Below are 24,500 nucleotides of genomic sequence, written 5' to 3' on the forward strand. Positions count from 1 at the left end.
CCATTCCTGGTCCGATGGGGACCCCAGGGATCCCATTCCGCTGGTGCCTCACCTTATATGAATAGGGCAACGCGGGCACCCCTTCTTGAGGTGATGTCAACCCCAGGGGCCCCATCCCCCAGTGTTAACTGAATGGGGAGGTGGGGCTGCGCAACCCCCTCCTCAGGCCAATTTACGACCCAGGGGACCTGGAGCTCACCCAGAGCACCCAGTGTGTGGCATGAGAACCGCCGGGGAACCTCAAGGCCCGCATTCCTTGTAAGCTCCCCGCATCCAGTGGGAGCCAGGATTGCTATTTCACACAGCGAGCTGCTGGAAATGCAGCTCCCTGTGTCCAACAACAATAGTGTCATCACTTTCCCAGCCCATATCTGTGATTGCGGTGAAAGAGATGAAACCTCTGGATCCAGTGGCGGAGCACTTTCACAGCTCCCACCCGCTGGAACTGGAGTGTTTGCTTTATGGGAGTTGTCAAATATGTGAACAAGGGTTTCTTAACCCGAAACGCGTCATGGCGGATTGGTGCTGGGCTAAACTTTAAATAAAATCGTATTGCACCACTTCTGGGTCTCGCCTGTTCCTGCTTGTCGGTGTGGCAAACTGCGCTGCGCTACATCTGCTGAGAACTGAACGTACCTCATATATATATATATATATATATATATATTACCTACTGGCGGTCGCCAGTAGGTAGTTATAGTTAGGATTTTTTTCAATGTTAAATCTCAAAATTCTATTTGAAATAACTTTGGCACCGGTTGACGAATCTGCCTGAAAATTTCCTGAAAATGGCCTCGTCAAGCTCCGGTCCTTCCCTGAAAGTTTGGGGGGGATACGTCAAGCGGGGGCCGAGATAAAAGGGGGGTCCCAAAACGCATTTTCCCCATGTTAATTTCCATAGGGCGGTCGATTTCACTTTTAGCCCGAACGGCTGAATGGATTTACACCAAACTTGGCAAAATTGTAGGGACTGGTAGTCCGATGTGCCTTTGCTATGTCTCAAGATATGTGCTCCAGTGGATTTTGAGTAATTTAGGTTCAAAAAAATATATATATCTATAGGCGCTCTCCGGTGCGCGCACTTGAGTGCGCTCCTGGCGCGACACGCGACTAGCGCGCAGAAAGCTGATTGGCTCTTGGGTGTCTGTAAACATTCTAAACAGTCTGGAGCGGCCGCCATCTTGTGTCTCGGTAAAATCGAGACACAAGGGGTTTGAAAAAAAAAGGGGCAAATGACCATAAGGGGGAAGAGTAGACCCCCTCTGACCCCCTAGGTTTGATGTAGGGACTAAAATAGGGTCCTGCAGGGCATTACATTTTTTTTTTCGTTTTGCGCGGGGGAAGCGCATGGTACGCGCACCGGCGAAGCACGGGGAAAATCCAGGACCATATTTATGAAGGCCTTGCGCTGCTAGTTTTGCGCCTCCTGTGCGTCAATTTTTGTGACGCACCAGCGGTGTAAAAAAATGCGCATTGTTATGCAATATTTAAAAAGTGACGCATCTATCTAGATGCGTCACTTTTTAAATATAGTGCAACGAGGCACATTTTATTACACTGCTGGTGTTATGCGTCACTTTTCTGTGCGCACTCCTTATGACATTCCAGATGTGTCATATTTAATGTATGACGAATCATGTTGCAAGGAGTTACAGATACGTCAGTATTTCTGACATATCTGTAAACATAAAAGTGATGCGAGGCAGGTGCAAGATTTTGACGCAACAGCATCCTAAAAGTGACGCAGAGAAATCTTATAGATTTCAGTACGTCGTTATTACCAAGCTTTTTGCGGGGGAATGCCCCCTTTGCATACATTATACCTGACGCAGATATAATGTGGCGCAGAGTTTTAAAAAGTGACCCATGTACCTAGATGCGTCACTTTTTAAAAATAGCGTCAGGTATAATGCATGCAGAGGGGGTGTTCTCCCGCAAAAAGCTTTGTAATAGCGACGCAGTGAAATCTTTGAGATTTCACTGCGTCACTTTTAGGATGCTGTTGCGTCAAAATCTTTTGCCTGCTTTACAGCAGGTGTTAGACTGAGGCAAGACCTTTCATATGCTGCATTCCCCATTTGAAAGGACGCATTACTGGAGTTGAGTCACTTTTGTGACGCACTCCAGCAATGCGTTACTTGGAATGTCATAAGGAGTGCGCACAGAAAAGTGACGCATCGCACCAGTGGTGTAAAAAAATGTGCCTCGTTGCGTTATATTTAAAAAGTGACGTATCTAGGTAGATGGGTCACTTTTTAAAATCAAGCGCCACATTATATCTGCGTGAGGTATAATGCATGCAGAGGGGGTGTTCCCCCACAAAAAGCTTTGTAATAGCGACGCAGTGAAATGTTTGAGATTTCACTGCGTCACTTTTAGGATGCTGTTGCATCCTTTAAATATAGTGCAACGAGGCACATTTTATTACACTGCTGGTGTGATGCGTCACTCTTCTGTCCACAGTCCTTATGACATTCCAGATGTGTCATATTTAATGTATGATGAATCATGTTGCAAGGAGTTACAGATACGTCAGTATTTCTCACATATCTGTAAACATGAAAGTGACGCGAGGCAGGCGCAAGATTTTGACGCAACAGCATCCTAAAAGTGACGCAGAGAAATCTCATAGATTTCAGTACGTCGTTATTACCAAGCTTTTTGCGAGGGATTGCCCCCTCTGCATACATTATACCTGATGCAGATATAATGTGGCGCAGAGTTTTAAAAAGTGACCCATGTACCTAGATGCGTCACTTTTTAAAAAATAGTGTCAGGTATAATGCATGCAGAGGGGGTGTTCCTTGCAAAAAGCTTGGTAATAATGACGCAGTGCGTCACTTTTAGGATGCTGTTGCGCCAAAATCTTGCGCCTGCTTCACAGCAAACCTTTCACATGGTGCTTTTTCCATGTGAAAGGACACATTACTGGAGTTGCGTCACTTTTGTGACGCACTCCTGCAATGCGTTACTTTTGTGTTTACAGATACGTCAGAAATACTGACATATCTGTAACTCCTTGCGAATTGATTAGTCATATATTAAATATGACATATCTGGAATGTCATAAGGAGTGCGTCCAGAAAAGTGACGCATCGCTGTTTTCACGTAGCGATGCGTCACTTTTCAGAAATGAGGCCTCCAGTTTATTCACTGTGTCATAACTTTCTTTTCTAACACTCACCTTCTTTCATTCCTCCTACTTCACTTCCTTTCACCTCTCATACCTTTCTGTTCTTTCTTACTCATTCTCCTTTCAATTATCAATGCACTATATTTCACTTACTCTTCATTTTTTTAAGAATATAGCTCTTTGATGAGAATTGGAGGTAGTTCTGAAAAGAACTTTTGGTTTTCTTCTTTTAACTGAACAGGAACAAAAACAGGGAATGGAAACTGCTCAACAGGAGCAAAAAGAAAAGAAAAAAATTAGGGGTGGGAAGGGCAGCGATGGTTCTCCAATGCTCGAACCATGAGCAGGACACTTTGCTCCCCATAGGTGAGGAGTTGATTGCAGTATCTGCATTTGACGACCCCATGGTTAAATGCAGGTTGTATGTTTGCTACCTGCTCCTGCGATTGTTCTCTCCCAGAAGAAGTTGCTCCTCCTGTTGATGTAGAGGCCCCATCTCTGGGAACCTCTTGTGCCAGAGCCCTGACACTTTCCCGGGCAAAATTCTAGGGGTGCCTCCTCTCCACATGGCGAATCATGGTGAAGTTGCCAAAAGAGTATTTTTTTGGGGGGTTACCCCGTGACAGGACCTGTTTGCAGATCCTGCACTCTACTTTTGGAGCATTCACCTTCTTCTGGTCTGCTGGAAACTTAAAAAATTTCCAGATGAAATGTTCTTTGACCTTCGGCTGAGGAGGCTCTTCATCAATGAAATCATTGGAGTCATCTTCACTGCTGGATGGTCTGGCAGCCATGATTAATCAAGGAATATGGAACAGCAAAAAAGGCAGGTCTTGCAGTCACAAAAGTGAAAGAAGAAGTGAAGGAAATGGGTGGGGATTTCATTCATTGTAAAAAAAAAACTGTTAGCAACCAATGAAAAGTGTTATTTTAGGGTCACATGACCCGACGCGTTTACGCTGCGCGCTCCGGAGCACTTCCGGTGCGTTTACACAGCGCGATCGTAGGCGCTTCCGGGGCGCAAACGTGGTGCGATCGTAGGCGCTTTTGCGTGCGTTTATGCGCCGCGAACGTAGGCGCTTCCGAGGGCACTTACGTTGCGCGCCGAAGTGACGTCATCAATCTTTTATAGAAATGCATAATCATTTTCCTTATTAAAAAAACTAATTTTATTTGTATGGTACGAAATGTTTTGCATTATTATTAACTTTTCATTCATATTTTTTTTCACGAACGACAGTTGCGCTCTGGGTGCGCTTTCAGATGAGCTCACGGAAAAGCTTACCGGAGAGCTTAGATGAAAGCTTCCCGGAGCGCGCACCCAGAGCGCAAAAGAAAAAAATTATATAAAAAAACATGAATACTTTAAAAAAAAAACAGCAAATTGTAAAAAAAAAAAAAAGGTTAGAAACTCGATATACAAAGGAATTAGCATTTAAAAAACCTATGAAATTCACTGAAAAAACCATAGGTTTCACACCAGTTATAGTTAGGAATTAGCATTTAAAAAACCTATTAAATTCACTGAAAAAACCATAGGTTTCACACCAGTTATAGTTAGCTGGAAATTTTACTGATATAAAACCATTGAAATTCCCACGTTATAGTTAGATGGACTCACTATAACTTGCGCGTGCAATGCACTGCTGATGATGTCTTATTAAGCCAGTTAACCAATCAATTTTTAAAAACCATCCATTTAGACACTTATTTAAACATTTATTCTTCCATCAACTTTTACATATACATATATAAAATATATTTATTTTTCAGAAAGACACATTCACTGGAAGGTGTCATCAGTGATGTCATGAGTGATGTCACTGACCATGTCATGAGTGATGTAATATGTGATGTCATCAGCAGTGCATTGCACGCGCAAGTTATAGTGAGTCCATCTAACTATAACGTGGGAATTTCAATGGTTTTATATCAGTAAAATTTCCAGCTAACTATAACTGGTGTGAAACCTATGGTTTTTTCAGTGAATTTAATAGGTTTTTTAAATGCTAATTCCTAACTATAACTGGTGTGAAACCTATGGTTTTTTCAGTGAATATATATATAGGCAGACCGCACCAGGAGGAGAAAGCAAGTTTGAAGCCATCCAGCCCCGTACCAGTAACTTTGGCAGGCGGTAAAGGCAGGTGAGAGGTGCTGGCCACAGCATCGAGGGATTTACAGCCCCTAGTGTGTAATGGTAGGCACTTCAAATCTAAGCCTGTCGACTGCGTGCCTGAAATTGCTTGGGACTACGGAGCAGGGCTCTGCTGAAAGCAGGGAAGTCGAGGTTGAGTGGCAACCCTTAAAGGAGGAGCAAAGACACGGAATGAGACTTGTACTATTTTTAAATTAGAACTGCCAGCGTGTTTGCACAATGAACCTTTAAACACAAAAAACACTCTTTGCCCAGCTTGGGGATTAAGTTTATTATGACGCCCGGATGGGATGAAAAAGTACAAGGAGCGTTTTTTTCATTTTTATATAAAAGAACTCTTTACTTAAAGCAAATGCACTTTTAAGATTGACAAAGGCAATTTTTTTGCCGAAACGCGTCTCTAAGGCTTGAAACAGTCTAGGAAGTTCATGCTAGCCTCACCCTCGCTTGAGTGACAGGTCTTCCTCATGCAAATTTTGCTCTTTATTGCCTTGAAATAATGGTACTTTACCCCTAGAAATGCTAGTAAAAATGGCATCCATGAATAGCCATTGTCTGTAACAAAAATGAGGGTCAGCAGTCTAGTGTATTGTAAATAACTGAAACAAACAAGGGATCGTAATGCACAATGTCACTTTAAATAGATGTTCTAGACAGCGAGACTCTATGGTCCAGTTGAATGCATGTGTTGAAACACGCAGACCGTCCACGCTTGCACTAATGGTGTTTTAAATAAACGCTTTTTTTTGGTAAAAAATACCTGTAGGCTCTCCTCCGGTGCCATGGAACTCTAGTCGAGTGGAGGTGTGGAGTTTTGTTGAAGATATATACATATATATACATATATATATATATATATATATATATATACATACATATATATATATATATATATATATATATATATATATATATATATATATATATTACCTACTGGTGGTCGCCAGTAGGTATTTATCGTTAGGACCTTGTTTCTCTTCAAAAAGCATTTTTTTCTTTTCCCAATAACTTTGGCACCGGTTGACGAATCTTCGTGAGATTTTCAAAAGTTATGTCCCACTTCGGTCATCTCCTATCTTGAAAGTTTCGGGGTGAATCAGCAAGCGGGGCTGAGAAAAAAGGGGGTCCCAAAACGTGTTGTCTCCATGTTAATTACCATAGGAAACTTTAGACACGGCTACAGCCTGAACTGCCGAACGGAATTACACCAAATTTGGCAAAAAGGTAGCCCTTGCTTCAGAAAGAACTCGTTTAGTGTAAATCAGTTCAGTAGTTGCTGAGAAAATCAAAATAAAAAAAATATTGATATATAGAGGCGCGGTGTATCCATGCTAATTGGCTGTCAACACTCCATACCAGGAAGTGTTGGCAGCCAGAACAAGCATTGGAAATGCAATAGGTCTCAGATTTATTTGAGTTAGAGCTAATGGCATTGTAAATGGCAATGTTTTTTAGCCATGTGTTATGGAGTGTATGCATGTGGTGTGTAATGGAATTATGTGGTATGGATTGGAATTGTTCACCCTGCGCACTCACTACTCTGCACTCACTACTCTGCACTCACTACTCTGCACTCACTACTCTGCACTCACTACTCTGCACTCACTACTCACTACTCTGCACTCACTACTCACTACTCTGCACTCACTACTCACTACTCTGCACTCACTACTCACTACTCTGCACTCACTACTCACTACTCTGCACTCACTACTCTGCACTCACTACTCTGCACTCACTACTCTGCACTCACTACTCTGCACTCACTACTCTGCACTCACTACTCACTACTCTGCACTCACTACTCTGCACTCACTACTCTGCACTCACTACTCTGCACTCACTACTCTGCACTCACTACTCTGCACTCACTACTCTGCACTCACTACTCACTACCGTGCACTCACTACTCTGCACTCACTACTCACTACCGTGCACTCACTACTCTGCACTCACTACTCACTACCGTGCACTCACTACTCACTACTCACTACCGTGCACTCACAACTCACTACTCACTACCGTGCACTCACTACTCACTACTGTGCACTCACTACTCACTACTGTGCACTCACTACTCACTACTCACTACTGTGCACTCACTACTCACTACTCTGCACTCACTACTCTGCACTCACTACTCTGCACTCACTACTCTGCACTCACTACTCTGCACTCACTACTCACTACTCACTACTGTGCACTCACTACTCACTACTCTGCACTCACTACTCACTACTGTGCACTCACTACTCACTACTGTGCACTCACTACTCTGCACTCACTACTGTGCACTCACTACTCACTACTGTGCACTCACTACTCTGCACTCACTACTGTGCACTCACTACTCACTACTGTGCACTCACTACTCACTACTGTGCACTCACTACTCACTACTCTGCACTCACTACTCACTACTCTGCACTCACTACTCACTACTCTGCACTCACTACTCACTACTCACTACTCTGCACTCACTACTGTGCACTCACTACTCACTACTCACTACTGTGCACTCACTACTCACTACTCACTACTGTGCACTCACTACTCACTACTCACTACTGTGCACTCACTACTCACTACTCTGCACTCACTACTCACTACTCACTACTCTGCACTCACTACTCACTACTCACTACTCTGCACTCACTACTCACTACTCTGCACTCACTACTCACTACTCACTACTCTGCACTCACTACTCACTACTCTGCACTCACTACTCTGCACTCACTACTCACTACTCTGCACTCACTACGCACTACTCTGCACTCACTACTCTGCACTCACTACTCTGCACTCACTACTCTGCACTCACTACTCTGCACTCACTACTCTGCACTCACTACTCTGCACTCACTACTCTGCACTCACTACTCTGCACTCACTACTCTGCACTCACTACTCTGCACTCACTACTCTGCACTCACTACTCTGCACTCACTACTCTGCACTCACTACTCTGCACTCACTACTCACTACTCTGCACTCACTACTCACTACTCTGCACTCACTACTCACTACTCTGCACTCACTACTCACTACTGTGCACTCACTACTCACTACTCACTACTGTGCACTCACTACTCACTACTCACTACTGTGCACTCACTACTCACTACTCACTACTGTGCACTCACTACTCACTACTCACTACTGTGCACTCACTACTCACTACTCACTACTCTGCACTCACTACTCACTACTCACTACTCTGCACTCACTACTCACTACTCTGCACTCACTACTCTGCACTCACTACTCACTACTCTGCACTCACTACTCACTACTCTGCACTCACTACTCACTACTCTGCACTCACTACTCACTACTCTGCACTCACTACTCACTACTCTGCACTCACTACTCTGCACTCACTACTCTGCACTCACTACTCTGCACTCACTACTCTGCACTCACTACTCTGCACTCACTACGCACTCACTACTCTGCACTCACTACTCTGCACTCACTACTCTGCACTCACTACTCTGCACTCACTACTCTGCACTCACTACTCTGCACTCACTACTCTGCACTCACTACTCACTACTCTGCACTCACTACTCACTACTCACTACTCTGCACTCACTACTCACTACTCTGCACTCACTACTCACTACTCTGCACTCACTACTCACTACTCTGCACTCACTACTCTGCACTCACTACTCTGCACTCACTACTCTGCACTCACTACTCTGCACTCACTACTCTGCACTCACTACTCTGCACTCACTACTCTGCACTCACTACTCTGCACTCACTACGCACTACTCTGCACTCACTACGCACTACTCTGCACTCACTACGCACTAACTACTCTGCACTCACTACGCACTAACTACTCTGCACTCACTACTCTGCACTCACTACTCTGCACTCACTACTCTGCACTCACTACTCTGCACTCACTACTCTGCACTCACTACTCACTACTGTGCACTCACTACTCACTACTCTGCACTCACTACTCACTACTGTGCACTCACTACTCACTACTCTGCACTCACTACTCACTACTCTGCACTCACTACTCACTACTCTGATACTCACTACTCACTACTGTGCACTCACTACTCACTACTGTGCACTCACTACTCACTACTGTGCACTCACTACTCACTACTCTGCACTCACTACTCACTACTCTGCACTCACTACTCTGCACTCACTACTCTGCACTCACTACTCTGCACTCACTACTCTGCACTCACTACTCTGCACTCACTACTCTGCACTCACTACTCTGCACTCACTACTCACTACTCTGCACTCACTACTCACTACTCTGCACTCACTACTCACTACTCTGCACTCACTACTCACTACTCTGCACTCACTACTCTGCACTCACTACTCACTACTCTGCACTCACTACTCACTACTCTGCACTCACTACTCACTACTCTGCACTCACTACTCACTACTCTGCACTCACTACTCACTACTCACTACTCTGCACTCACTACTCACTACTCACTACTCTGCACTCACTACTCACTACTCACTACTCTGCACTCACTACTCACTACTCTGCACTCACTACTCACTACTCACTACTCTGCACTCACTACTCACTACTCTGCACTCACTACTCACTACTCACTACTCTGCACTCACTACTCTGCACTCACTACTCACTACTCTGCACTCACTACTCTGCACTCACTACTCTGCACTCACTACTCTGCACTCACTACTCACTACTCTGCACTCACTACTCTGCACTCACTACTCACTACTCTGCACTCACTACTCACTACTCTGCACTCACTACTCTGCACTCACTACTCTGCACTCACTACTCTGCACTCACTACTCTGCACTCACTACTCTGCACTCACTACTCTGCACTCACTACTCACTACTCTGCACTCACTACTCACTACTCACTACTCTGCACTCACTACTCTGCACTCACTACTCTGCACTCACTACTCTGCACTCACTACTCTGCACTCACTACTCTGCACTCACTACTCACTACTCTGCACTCACTACTCTGCACTCACTACTCACTACTCTGCACTCACTACTCACTACTCTGCACTCACTACTCTGCACTCACTACTCACTACTCTGCACTCACTACTCACTACTCTGCACTCACTACTCACTACTCTGCACTCACTACTCACTACTGTGCACTCACTACTCACTACTGTGCACTCACTACTCACTACTCTGCACTCACTACTCTGCACTCACTACTCTGCACTCACTACTCTGCACTCACTACTCTGCACTCACTACTCTGCACTCACTACTCTGCACTCACTACTCTGCACTCACTACGCACTACTCTGCACTCACTACTCTGCACTCACTACTCTGCACTCACTACTCTGCACTCACTACTCTGCACTCACTACTCTGCACTCACTACTCTGCACTCACTACTCTGCACTCACTACTCACTACTCTGCACTCACTACTCTGCACTCACTACTCTGCACTCACTACTCTGAACTCACTACTCTGAACTCACTACTCTGCACTCACTACTCTGCACTCACTACTCTGCACTCACTACTCTGCACTCACTACTCTGCACTCACTACTCTGCACTCACTACTCACTACTCTGCACTCACTACTCACTACTCACTACTCTGCACTCACTACTCACTACTCACTACTCTGCACTCACTACTCTGCACTCACTACTCACTACTCTGCACTCACTACTCACTACTCACTACTCTGCACTCACTACTCACTACTTTGCACTCACTACTCACTACTCTGCACTCACTACTCTGCACTCACTACTCTGCACTCACTACTCTGCACTCACTACTCTGCACTCACTACTCACTACTCTGCACTCACTACTCTGCACTCACTACTCACTACTCTGCACTCACTACTCACTACTCTGCACTCACTACTCTGCACTCACTACTCACTACTCTGCACTCACTACTCACTACTCTGCACTCACTACTCACTACTCTGCACTCACTACTCACTACTGTGCACTCACTACTCACTACTGTGCACTCACTACTCACTACTCTGCACTCACTACTCTGCACTCACTACTCTGCACTCACTACTCTGCACTCACTACTCTGCACTCACTACTCTGCACTCACTACTCTGCACTCACTACTCTGCACTCACTACTCTGCACTCACTACTCACTACTCTGCACTCACTACTCTGCACTCACTACTCTGCACTCACTACTCTGCACTCACTACTCTGCACTCACTACGCACTACTCTGCACTCACTACTCTGCACTCACTACTCTGCACTCACTACTCTGCACTCACTACTCTGAACTCACTACTCTGAACTCACTACTCTGCACTCACTACTCTGCACTCACTACTCTGCACTCACTACTCTGCACTCACTACTCTGCACTCACTACTCACTACTCTGCACTCACTACTCACTACTCACTACTCTGCACTCACTACTCACTACTCACTACTCTGCACTCACTACTCACTACTCTGCACTCACTACTCTGCACTCACTACTCACTACTCTGCACTCACTACTCACTACTCTGCACTCACTACTCTGCACTCACTACTCTGCACTCACTACTCTGCACTCACTACTCTGCACTCACTACTCTGCACTCACTACTCTGCACTCACTACTCACTACTCTGCACTCACTACTCACTACTCACTACTCTGCACTCACTACTCTGCACTCACTACTCTGCACTCACTACTCTGCACTCACTACTCTGCACTCACTACTCACTACTCTGCACTCACTACTCTGCACTCACTACTCACTACTCTGCACTCACTACTCACTACTCTGCACTCACTACTCTGCACTCACTACTCACTACTCTGCACTCACTACTCACTACTCTGCACTCACTACTCACTACTCTGCACTCACTACTCACTACTGTGCACTCACTACTCACTACTCTGCACTCACTACTCACTACTCTGCACTCACTACTCTGCACTCACTACTCTGCACTCACTACTCTGCACTCACTACTCTGCACTCACTACTCTGCACTCACTACTCTGCACTCACTACTCTGCACTCACTACTCACTACTCTGCACTCACTACTCTGCACTCACTACTCTGCACTCACTACTCTGCACTCACTACTCTGCACTCACTACGCACTACTCTGCACTCACTACTCTGCACTCACTACTCTGCACTCACTACTCTGCACTCACTACTCTGAACTCACTACTCTGCACTCACTACTCTGCACTCACTACTCTGCACTCACTACTCTGCACTCACTACTCACTACTCTGCACTCACTACTCACTACTGTGCACTCACTACTCACTACTGTGCACTCACTACTCACTACTCTGCACTCACTACTCTGCACTCACTACTCTGCACTCACTACTCTGCACTCACTACTCTGCACTCACTACTCTGCACTCACTACTCTGCACTCACTACTCACTACTCTGCACTCACTACTCACTACTGTGCACTCACTACTCACTACTGTGCACTCACTACTGTGCACTCACTACTCTGCACTCACTACTCTGCACTCACTACTCTGCACTCACTACTCTGCACTCACTACTCTGCACTCACTACTCTGCACTCACTACTCTGCACTCACTACTCTGCACTCACTACTCTGCACTCACTACGCACTACTCTGCACTCACTACTCTGCACTCACTACTCTGCACTCACTACTCTGCACTCACTACTCTGAACTCACTACTCTGCACTCACTACTCTGCACTCACTACTCTGCACTCACTACTCTGCACTCACTACTCTGCACTCACTACTCACTACTCTGCACTCACTACTCACTACTCACTACTCTGCACTCACTACTCACTACTCACTACTCTGCACTCACTACTCTGCACTCACTACTCACTACTCACTACTCACTACTCTGCACTCACTACTCTGCACTCACTACTCACTACTCTGCACTCACTACTCACTACTCTGCACTCACTACTCTGCACTCACTACTCACTACTCTGCACTCACTACTCACTACTCTGCACTCACTACTCACTACTCTGCACTCACTACTCTGCACTCACTACTCTGCACTCACTACTCTGCACTCACTACTCACTACTCTGCACTCACTACTCTGCACTCACTACTCACTACTCTGCACTCACTACTCACTACTCTGCACTCACTACTCTGCACTCACTACTCACTACTCTGCACTCACTACTCACTACTCTGCACTCACTACTCACTACTCTGCACTCACTACTCACTACTGTGCACTCACTACTCACTACTGTGCACTCACTACTCACTACTCTGCACTCACTACTCTGCACTCACTACTCTGCACTCACTACTCTGCACTCACTACTCTGCACTCACTACTCTGCACTCACTACTCTGCACTCACTACTCTGCACTCACTACGCACTACTCTGCACTCACTACTCTGCACTCACTACTCTGCACTCACTACTCTGCACTCACTACTCTGCACTCACTACTCTGCACTCACTACTCTGCACTCACTACTCACTACTCACTACTCTGCACTCACTACTCACTACTCACTACTCTGCACTCACTACTCTGCACTCACTACTCACTACTCACTACTCTGCACTCACTACTCTGCACTCACTACTCTGCACTCACTACTCTGCACTCACTACTCTGCACTCACTACTCTGCACTCACTACTCTGCACTCACTACTCTGCACTCACTACTCACTACTCTGCACTCACTACTCACTACTCTGCACTCACTACTCACTACTCTGCACTCACTACTCTGCACTCACTACTCTGCACTCACTACTCTGCACTCACTACTCTGCACTCACTACTCTGCACTCACTACTCTGCACTCACTACTCTGCACTCACTACTCTGCACTCACTACTCACTACTCTGCACTCACTACTCTGCACTCACTACTCTGCACTCACTACTCTGCACTCACTACTCTGCACTCACTACTCTGCACTCACTACTCTGCACTCACTACTCTGCACTCACTACTCTGCACTCACTACTCTGCACTCACTACTCTGCACTCACTACTCACTACTCTGCACTCACTACTCTGCACTTACTACTCTGCACTCACTACTCACTACTCTGCACTCACTACTCACTACTCTGCACTCACTACTCACTACTCTGCACTCACTACTCTGCACTCACTACTCACTACTCTGCACTCACTACTCTGCACTCACTACTCACTACTCTGCACTCACTACTCTGCACTCGCTACTCTGCACTCACTACTCTGCACTCACTACTCTGCACTCACTACTCACTACTCTGCACTCACTACTCACTACTCTGCACTCACTACTCACTACTCTGCACTCACTACTCACTACTCTGCACTCACTACTCACTACTCTGCACTCACTACTCACTACTCTGCACTCACTACTCTGCACTCACTACTCTGCACTCACTACTCTGCACTCACTACTCTGCACTCACTACTCTGCACTCACTACTCTGCACTCACTACTCTGCACTCACTACTCTGCACTCACTACTCTGCACTCACTACTCTGCACTCACTACTCTGCACTCACTACTCTGCACTCACTACTCACTACTCTGCACTCACTACTCACTACTCTGCACTCACTACTCTGCACTCACTACTCTGCACTCACTACTCTGCACTCACTACTCTGCACTCACTACTCACTACTCTGCACTCACTACTCTGCACTCACTACTCTGCACTCACTACTCTGCACTCACTACTCACTACTCTGCACTCACTACTCACTACTCTGCACTCACTACTCACTACTCTGCACTCACTACTCACTACTCTGCACTCACTACTCACTACTCTGCACTCACTCCTCTGCACTCACTACTCTGCACTCACTCCTCTGCACTCACTCCTCTGCACTCACTACTCTGCACTCACTACTCTGCACTCACTACTCTGCACTCACTACTCTGCACTCACTACTCACTACTCTGCACTCACTACTCACTACTCTGCACTCACTACTCACTACTGTGCACTCACTACTCTGCGCTCACTACTCACTACTCTGCACTCACTACTCACTACTCTGCACTCACTACTCTGCACTCACTACTCACTACTGTGCACTCACTACTCTGCACTCACTACTCACTACTGTGCACTCACTACTCTGCACTCACTACTCTGCACTCTGGAAACTCACTACTCACTACTGTGCACTCACTACTCTGCACTCACTACTCTGCACTCACTACTCACTACTCTGCACTCACTACTCTGCACTCACTACTCTGCACTCACTACTCTGCACTCACTACTCTGCACTCACTACTCTGCACTCACTACTCTGCACTCACTACTCTGCACTCACTACTCTGCACTCTGGAAACTCACTACTCACTACTCAGCACTCTGCACTCTGCACTCAGCTGGTGGTGTCTGTGTGTGCATGGCAGTGGTGGTGTGCGTGTGTGCATGGCGGTGGTGGTGTGCGTGTGTGCATGGCAGTGGTGGTGTCTGTGTGTGCATGGCAGTGGTGGTGTCTGTGTGTGCATGGCAGTGGTGGTGTGCGTGTGTGCATGGCAGTGGTGGTGTGCGTGTGTGCATGGCAGTGGTGGTGTGCGTGTGTGCATGGCAGTGGTGGTGTCCGTGTGTGCATGGCAGTGGTGGTGTCCATGTGTGCATGGCAGTGGTGGTGTCCGTGTGTGCATGGCAGTGGTGGTGTCCGTGTGTGCATGGCAGTGGTGGTGTCCGTGTGTGCATGGCAGTGGTGGTGTCCGTGTGTGCATGGCAGTTGTGGTGTGTGTGTGTGCATGGCAGTGGTGGTGTGTGTGTGTGCATGGCAGTGGTGGTGTACGTGTGCATGGAACCTACTTGCAATCAGACGTGTTGGTTGTCACCAGAATGCTTCGTTACTGCTGCCGGTAATGCTGCTGGATGCTAGGACGTGAAGAGCACACCACTCACTTGAGTCGGGTCCAGCAACTTTTTGTATATCCGACCTCACTTCCTTCCAGAGGAGGATGCGAGGTCACAGCCACGACACACATAACCACTGCCCGGGTCTCCATACTATTAGGCAGTGAGTCAGTGTTCATCTTTCTTTTCCCGCTCGCCAGCAGTTAAGTCACCCATTCTTTCAGCTCAGTTTGATTCTGGTGGTTAAGTGACACCGCGGGAGCATTTCTTCATCGCTCCAGCGGTACTTGGTAATCGTCTCGGGCGGCATCAATGCTGTAGCGGCTGGGAGCCGACAGAGGGCGCACTAATAGCAACAGTCAGTGAGGTAATAAATAGCATGTGAATAAATGTGACATGCAGTAGACACGGCCCTGATAGGTAAGTGCCGGTGCTAAGCACCAGAAAGCACCGGTACAATTAGCAAAGCAACCCGCTTCTCCCTATGTACTGGCGACCTTAGGCCTGCTGCTTCAGCTGCGGGGGGCGCGCACAGCCGTGAACGGCGGCTGCGCGCGAGCACTAGCACGCAATCTGAGAGGCAAAGACGGCACGCGACTGGGGCAAGCCGTGTGTCCTGTTGAAAGAGGGTACCCCTCCTTAGGTGCTCGGTGACTTGTTGGGGGCCTGTTGACGACTGTGCACCTGCCCGTCCTTGTGCAAGACAGTCTGTCCAGTGCTCACCCTCATTTGGCGAACGTCACCATGGAGCGCAAAGACACGCCGAGACGAGGTAGGAAGGGGGGGGGGTGTCTCTGTGTGTGCTTGCGCATGCGCTGCGGCGAGGGGGGATGTTCTGTATGTGAGTGTGTGTGTGTGAGTGTGTGTGGGTGAGTGTGTGTATGTGCGGCGAGGGGGGGGGGGGGTCTGTATGTGTGTGCGTGCGTGAGAGTCTGCTTCCAAGGAGCCATGGGAGACAGGAAGCGCGCGCGACCTGATCCCAGTTCCAAGGTTGCGCGTGCACCTCGCTTGTCTGTCTCCCTTGACTCCTCGAAAGCCAGAATGATTACAAAAGAGTCTCGGAACGACAGATTGCTTCGCAATCTGTTCGCAGTTCCGAGACCTAAAAACTAAGGTGCAAAACAAGAAAAGGGGGCAAGGTAGAAACACCCTGACCCACTAGGCCTGCTCAGGGGGTCCAAAAAAAGCATTAATTTTTTTTTGAAAAAATTGCGATGTGCGTGATGGATCCGCAGATCCGGCCATGAAAATAAAAAACCGAAGTGTGAGCTCCTGCGCTTCATTTAAATTAAGCCCTCGGGTGGACCTGGTCCTGGGAGCAGTTAAAAAATGTGTGGGGGGCACCAATCCCCCCACACTGCCCCGGGAACCGCCACACCCAGGGGCTTTTCAAAAATATTTGCGGGGGCTCACGGCCCCTCCCTGCAGCCTCGTGGACCGTCACCCCTCGGGGCTTCTTTTTTAATCGGTGGGGGGTCTCCTCAGTGATGTCATTTGAGATGTCATCAGTGATGTCATTAGTGATGTTACTGACCATGTCATGAGTGATGTAATATGTGATGTCATCAATAGTGAATTGGAGGGGCGCGAGTTATAGTTAGCTGAACTAACTATAACGCGGGTATTTCTATGGTTTTATACGAGTGAAATGTCCAATTTCTAACTATGACGTACCTGAAACCTATGGTTTTTTCAGTGAATTTCAAAGGTTGTTTAAATGCAAATTTCTAACTATAACGTACCTGAAACCTATGTTTTTTTCAGTGTCTATATATATATATATATATATATATATATATATATATATATATATATATTTCCACCAATTCTTCTGAATGAAGCACTCGCACTCAGAGTAATACCAAAGTTTTAATTTGCTGTGTCACGTTTCGTCAGAGAAACTGACTTGATCACACAAACTACCCCAAAATAGACAAATAATTCAAAAAATGCACATTGGAAACCAGGAGCAATATGGTCCTATGTTGCCATCTCCGGGTTATGGTGACATATACAAACTAACCCTGGGCGGAGTTCGCGGAGTGGGGCTTCGTGGAGCTACGCGAAGTGGGCGAGAAACTACGCCCACCTCCGCACTCCGCGTAGCCCCACTCCGCAAAAACCACTGGCCGCCAGCCCCGCCACCCGCCTCCCTCCCGCCCTCCCTAAATACTTTGAAATAAAGGAATAAAATAATTTAAAAAGCGCTTACCTTGCCGCCGCTGCCCGCCGCGTCCCCGGGGCTCGCTATCTTCCGTCTTCTTTACTAATGCGCATGCGCGGGCGGCCGCGCATGCGCATTTTCTCGTGAAAATGCGCATGATCGGCCGCCCGCGCATGCGCATTAGTAAAGCGGACGGAAGACGGAAGATAGTGAGCCCCGGGGACGCGGCGGGCAGCGGCGGCAAGGTAAGCGCTTTTTAAATTATTTTATTCCTTTATTTCAAAGTATTTAGGGAGGGCGGGAGGGAGGCGGGTGGCGGCCAGCTACGCTCCGTCTGCGGAGCGTGCGTAGTGCCGCCTGGCTCCGCCAGCTCCGCAAAATGCGGAGTAGGCGGCACTACGCACACTCCGTGCACGGAGCGTAGCTGGCCGCCCACCGTTAATACAAACCTAGTGAAAATCAAATGGGAGTGACCCAAGAGAAGGGGTACCACAGGTAAGTAAAAAAAGAGGATTTCTCCTGGGACTATTAAAATCCCAACCAAAAAAAATTGGCGGTGGAAGGTTCCCCTAGTCAATAACTCACACTCGGCTATATCATGCATCTATTCCTGACAAGTTCATTTCCTCAAAGGTGATGAAGTGACATCAGAATAACAACAAAACTGAATATGAAAAATACAGCGTTTCTTTAATAAAATTAATAATAGTATGTTCTACAACAATCATAAAACAATCAGTGTATACAAAACAGTTAAAAAGTCCTATTGACCAGTCATTTTAGCACAATAGAGTTAAAAAAGCAAATTATATAAAAAAAGATACCACTGTGTACATAGATCTAAATATCTGAAAGCTAGCTACCAAGTGTAGTGCAAACAAGTAAACAGCATCTCTAGTTAGTTACTCCATATAGAACTCAATATTTAGCTCTTAGAACGGGTGTCCATAAGTTATTTAATCAAGGGCGACACCCGTATGGTTCTTTGGATGTAACATTCAATGTTGCGTCGCCGCGTTTCGGTGGCTCATATATTTCTCTATGCCACCTTCTTCAGGACATTGTATATGTGTAAAGCAAGCTTTCTTCTTATAACAGCGTATATAACCTTGTTGATTCTAAATGGCGTCCCTGGGAAACTGTTGATTTGATTCCGGGCAGGGCCAGATCAATTACTTCGGGCAAATGAAAATACTCTACATTTATAGTTGATTTCCGAATGTCCCAAAGGTCTGTAACTAATCCGGATGAGGGGCAGCAGGGCAATTATAGCTCCATAGGCTCATCTACCATCAATTCATATGGTTGGCTCGATCACGTGATAGTGATGTTCCTGGATAAAAGGCTTCTGCCGATTTTCTTATTCCATATCTTAATCCCTTATTCGGCGAGCATAGATGTCAAGCTTTAAGGATATTGCTTGTATAAATATTGGTGTCCAGCTCCTCCCCGGTCAGCCGTATTCAATGAATCAGCATCATTCATATGTGTGTGCACAGGCAGCATTTACTCAGGCAATCCTAAATTCTATATTCTATGCCATCTACTCAAGACAATCTCTCTAGAAGCTCAAAGACTTTTCTATTGAATATGTACTCATCCATGTAATGTCATTATCTTAACCAACGTTTCCCTGTTGCTTTTTGTAAATCCAGATCTCTTTGAACATTGTTGATTTCTCAGTGGAGGCTGCTACGAACTGTGTTTATGACTACCTGCTCATCATGGACGATGCTAGGCCTAACTCCCTCATCGGCAAGTACTGTGGGAGCAAACAATCCACCACCATTAACTCCCTGGGAAACACCATGAGATTCCAGTTCATCACAGACAAATCTGTGCAAAGTAAAGGCTTCCAGCTGAAATACTCCATTGGTAAGTTCACTTACAAGCATAAAGCTGGCCAGGCGTGATTATATTTGATTAAATGAAATGATATCGATAGTATTGTGACTGGGAGGTTGCCTGAATTATGACAGAGTAGACAAAATTCAGCTGTAAGGCTGGACCTCTGAAAATATGCAGATTAACAGAATTGTGAGGAAAGGAATCGGCACATTATGCATCATATTCTGTGGTATTGGTTTCCTACTGATGAAAGCTAGACCCCCTTCAACAGATGCTGTCCATAATGTTACTGGTCAACAATTAACAAAGGCCCTCAGGACCGGAGGGTTAAGTGTTTCCACTTGCAGAGCAGGCAAAGTTATACAAGTGAAAACTCTGAATTTACCCCACCTCTAAATGAGTCTGAGAAAAATTGTTTATATTCTGGTTTGGTTTTAAATAGATTTTCGGTTTTTAGTTTAAACTGATTAAAACTACTAAAACCCACCAGAAAGTAGATCTCTTTTTAAGTGGAAACATAAAAGCACATTGTTGGAAATGACCAGATTTCTTGCCATCTTTTGCTGAACCCATAGATAAATGTTAAAAAATATAAGCTCAGATTTATTTAATTATAGTTAATATAATAACATAATATAAAGACATACAATTAATTTATATTTATTTATATTTCAAACCAGTTTATACAATGTATTCTTATAAATGCATCTGTCTGTGGATTCCTCATCTTTTGAATTACCCCATGCACCGCATTCCACAGAAAGGTTTATCTATAGCTCTCCCACGTTTTTTCACAATCTATTGGCTCCCATCGAGACTCCATGAGACGTCATCGAAGCCATAAGAGGAAGAAAGAGGTGTGGCGCCGCGGCCAGGGCGACTGATGCTGGAATCTTGGGATCACGGTTCGATCCCAGGCTGCGGCGGCAGGTTAGCCCAGCACCATGTGACTCTGGGCAATAGCTTGCTTAATCTTACCGATGGCCCCCAGCGCCTAGACGGGTGATTGTTCGCGCTTTACAAATGTGGTTTATTATTATATAAGAGGACATTGTTTGTGTGCTGACGTCAGTTCCCTTTTAAGGGTTTTTTCAAGGCTCTCCATTTCTGGGAGATTTCTGCAGTATCTCTCGTGGCAACTTTGTAGGTGTTAAAGATGTCTCCTCCAATGAAGTATTATTTTAGGCCGTTTAGGGAATGCAGTGGTCAAATGTACATCTCTGACCCACATAAGAATTGCCTCCGGTGTTTGTCATCAAACCACAATGTCGAGGTTTGTTCGTCGTGTAGACAGATGAACCCTAAGGCCTCTAAGGAAAAGGAGGCTAAGTTGTTTATGGCCAAGGCTAACAAGCAAAAGAGGGGTCGCCAGAGGTTTTGACCTCGTTTGAAGTTGCCGTCTCCCCACAATTCACAATCTTTGAGGAGAAAGCATGAGAAGAAGCTGCGCCATGTGTCTCTGCGGCACTCTTCTAAAATTGATTCTACGAAGTCAGTGTCCCCAGATTCAAGACCTTGGTGTAGAGAATAAATATCTCTGTCTCTGAGGATGTCTCCTGCTGCATTTCCTGCTTCGAGGTCTAACACTCCTTCACAGGCTCCGAAGCCTGTGACTCCCCCTCTGGCTCCAGGGCCGAGGACTGAGACTCCACAGCTATAGCCTGATTTGGTGGTCCCTCGTACAGCACATAGCCCTCAAACCAGGATCCGGTATATCTGACGTTCCGGAGTCCAGGCTCGCATCCATCCAACTTCCCTATTGCTATGTTTAGCATTTTTGTAAGAGATGAGACTCCATCTCGTGCGCATGAGGTCACCATAGGTCTACTTTATTATTCGCTTGGAGGCCTTCCACCTCCCTTCCAGCAGGCTCCTTTCTTGGCATTCATGCCTATGTCTCCTTTGCTCTGGCCTCCGCCTGTGCTGAGATTGTCAACGCCAATGCCATTGGAGGAAAGGTGTGATCCTTTGTTGAATGAGCCATCTCCAGTGCTGCTTCATCTGCAGAAATATTGGACTTGCCTTTTCCATTTGCCAAATAATATCCTTGCAGAGGTACTTCATTCCTCTGCTTCTTCTTCAGAGCCATTATTACCATTCCATGAGGCATTAACAGAGCCTGTCTTGGAGATCCAGCAAAAGCCTATGACCTCTGTTGCGGTTTCTAGGTCAGTGGCCAGAAGATATTGTCATCTTACCCTACGTCTGAGAGTCTAGAGGTTAGACTTTCTGGTCTTACAAGTTGTCTTCTGGCTCTTTCCCTACAACACCTGTGGATAGATTGTCCATAAAGATGGAGTAGTCAGCCAAAAAGATATTTTCTTCAGGAAGTATGGACCTTAAGTCTACTAAACCACTAAAGCAACTTTTTTATTAGCTCATTATGTACATGCCGTGATGGACTCTGCAAAGGAGGTCGTCCCAAAGTTGCCGACAGATCTTCGGGGTCATTTTTCTGAACTGTTGTCGGATTCTGTAATTTCTACCTGCTTCTTCCAATTAAGGAAAATAAAGAAAATCAGCAAGTTCCTAACTCAGGAAGCAAAACTGCAGGCAGTTCTCGCCATGGTGATCACATATATTGACTATGCCTGTCACATCCACCGTCTCCAACTGATACAGAACCAGGCGGCCAGACTGGTTCTGCAGGAAAAAACAAACGCCAACACGAATCCCCCCTTCTAAAGAAACTACACTGGCTCCCTATATCACAGAAATGTGCCTTCAAGATGGGATGCATCATCTTTAAATCCTTGAAAGGCAGAACCCCCAAATTTATTAACAGCCTGATTAACAGATATATTCCAACACGCAACCTGAGATCCGCCCACATGCACCTCCTGACAACACCCTCCTTTAAACAGAAACGATTTGGCGGATCCAGGTTCTCCACACTGGGCCCAAGATACTGTAACTCTATGCCCCTAGAGATCAGATCCTGCACAGACCTCATGACCTTCCGCAAACTCCAAAAAACATGGCTCTTTAAACAGAGAGGTATTTGCGTAATCACTCGAATAAACTTATCCCCGATCAGCGCCAAGAAACGAATCGGGTGTACGTACGCTATATAAATTAGGTATGATTCAGAAAAGGGGGTGGTGATGAACAGAGGGTCTGAATTAAGCAGACCACTCTTACCCAGTCCAAAGATCAGGGCTTGATCCATCACCGTTATTTATCTCACTGCACCATCCCAGCTCAGAACCTGGCTATATGCAAATCAGTCTGTCCCTGGCCCAATGCATCATGGGAACAGGGCAGACTAAACTACCAAGCCAATTTTTCACCAGAAAGGAGACAAGCTACCGGGGACCGGTTTCTGGCATTTCAGCCGTCTTCGGCCCGGCTTGCTTGAATCCTGATGATGCAGTGAGAAAGGGACTCATGTCTGAGTATACCCTGCCACACCTATAGTGGCCAAAAACGATTCAGAAAAGGGGGTGGTGATGAACTAAATTAGGTATAACATAACATAACATGCACAGGCAGCTGCCCGCCAGGTTAATCAATCAGGGCTGGACAATGCAGACTCAGTGGCAGGAGCCATGGGTTCTGCTGTGGCTACTAGACGTAAAGTCTGCTTGAGGGGATCAGGCTTTACAACGGATGCCCAGGCTACTCTTTTGGACTTACTATTCAATGGTTTGCGTTTTTTCGGGGCTAAGGCTGACGACAAATGGTGGCCCCCCGCCCTGGGCGCCACCCCCTAGCCAACAGACCACGCACGCAACCTGGGCTTCATCCTGGACTCCTCCCTCTCGATGACCATACAAGTCAACGCCGTCTCCTCATCATGCTTCAACACCCAACGTATGCTCCGCATGATCTTCCGATGGATCCCGGCCGAAACCAGGAAGACGGTCACCCAAGCACTCGTCACCAGCCGACTGGATTACGGAAACGCCCTCTACGCCGGAACCACAGCCAAGCTACAGAAAGGACTCCAACGCATCCAGAACGCCTCCGCCCGACTCATCCTGAACATCCCCCGACGCAGCCACATCTCCGGCCACCTGAAGGACCTGCACTGGCTCCCCGTCAGCAAGAGGATCACGTTCAGGCTCCTCACCCACGCACACAAATCTCTTCACGACCTGGGCCTCAAGTACCTCAACGACCGCCTGGCCTTCTACACGCCCACCCGCCAGCTACGATCAACAAGCCTCGCCCTCGCCGCCATACCACGCATCCGAAGAGTCACCGCTGGTGGCAGATCCTTCTCCTACCTGGCGGCCAAGACATGGAACTCTCTCCCCATCCATCTTCGGCTGACCAAGGACCATCTCGCCTTCAGGAGACAACTCAAGACCTGGCTGT

The 24,500-nt window shown here is 46.6% G+C and overlaps 1 protein-coding gene across 1 annotated transcript in view; it reads left to right on the forward strand.

The window, feature by feature from the left end:
* LOC147729357 (astacin-like metalloendopeptidase) overlaps window positions 1-24,500 on the forward strand; it is a 531,217-nt gene that overhangs the window by 461,290 nt on the left and 45,427 nt on the right. Inside the window, exon 12 of the mRNA XM_086959628.1 lies at window positions 19,988-20,207. Within this exon, the coding sequence (XP_086815754.1) occupies window positions 19,988-20,207 (220 nt within the window). The remainder of the gene's footprint in view (window positions 1-19,987; window positions 20,208-24,500) is intronic.

The sequence above is a fragment of the Lissotriton vulgaris genome, chromosome 2_2, assembly GCF_964263255.1.
Source record: "Lissotriton vulgaris chromosome 2_2, aLisVul1.2, whole genome shotgun sequence".
Lineage (NCBI taxonomy): Eukaryota > Metazoa > Chordata > Amphibia > Caudata > Salamandridae > Lissotriton > Lissotriton vulgaris.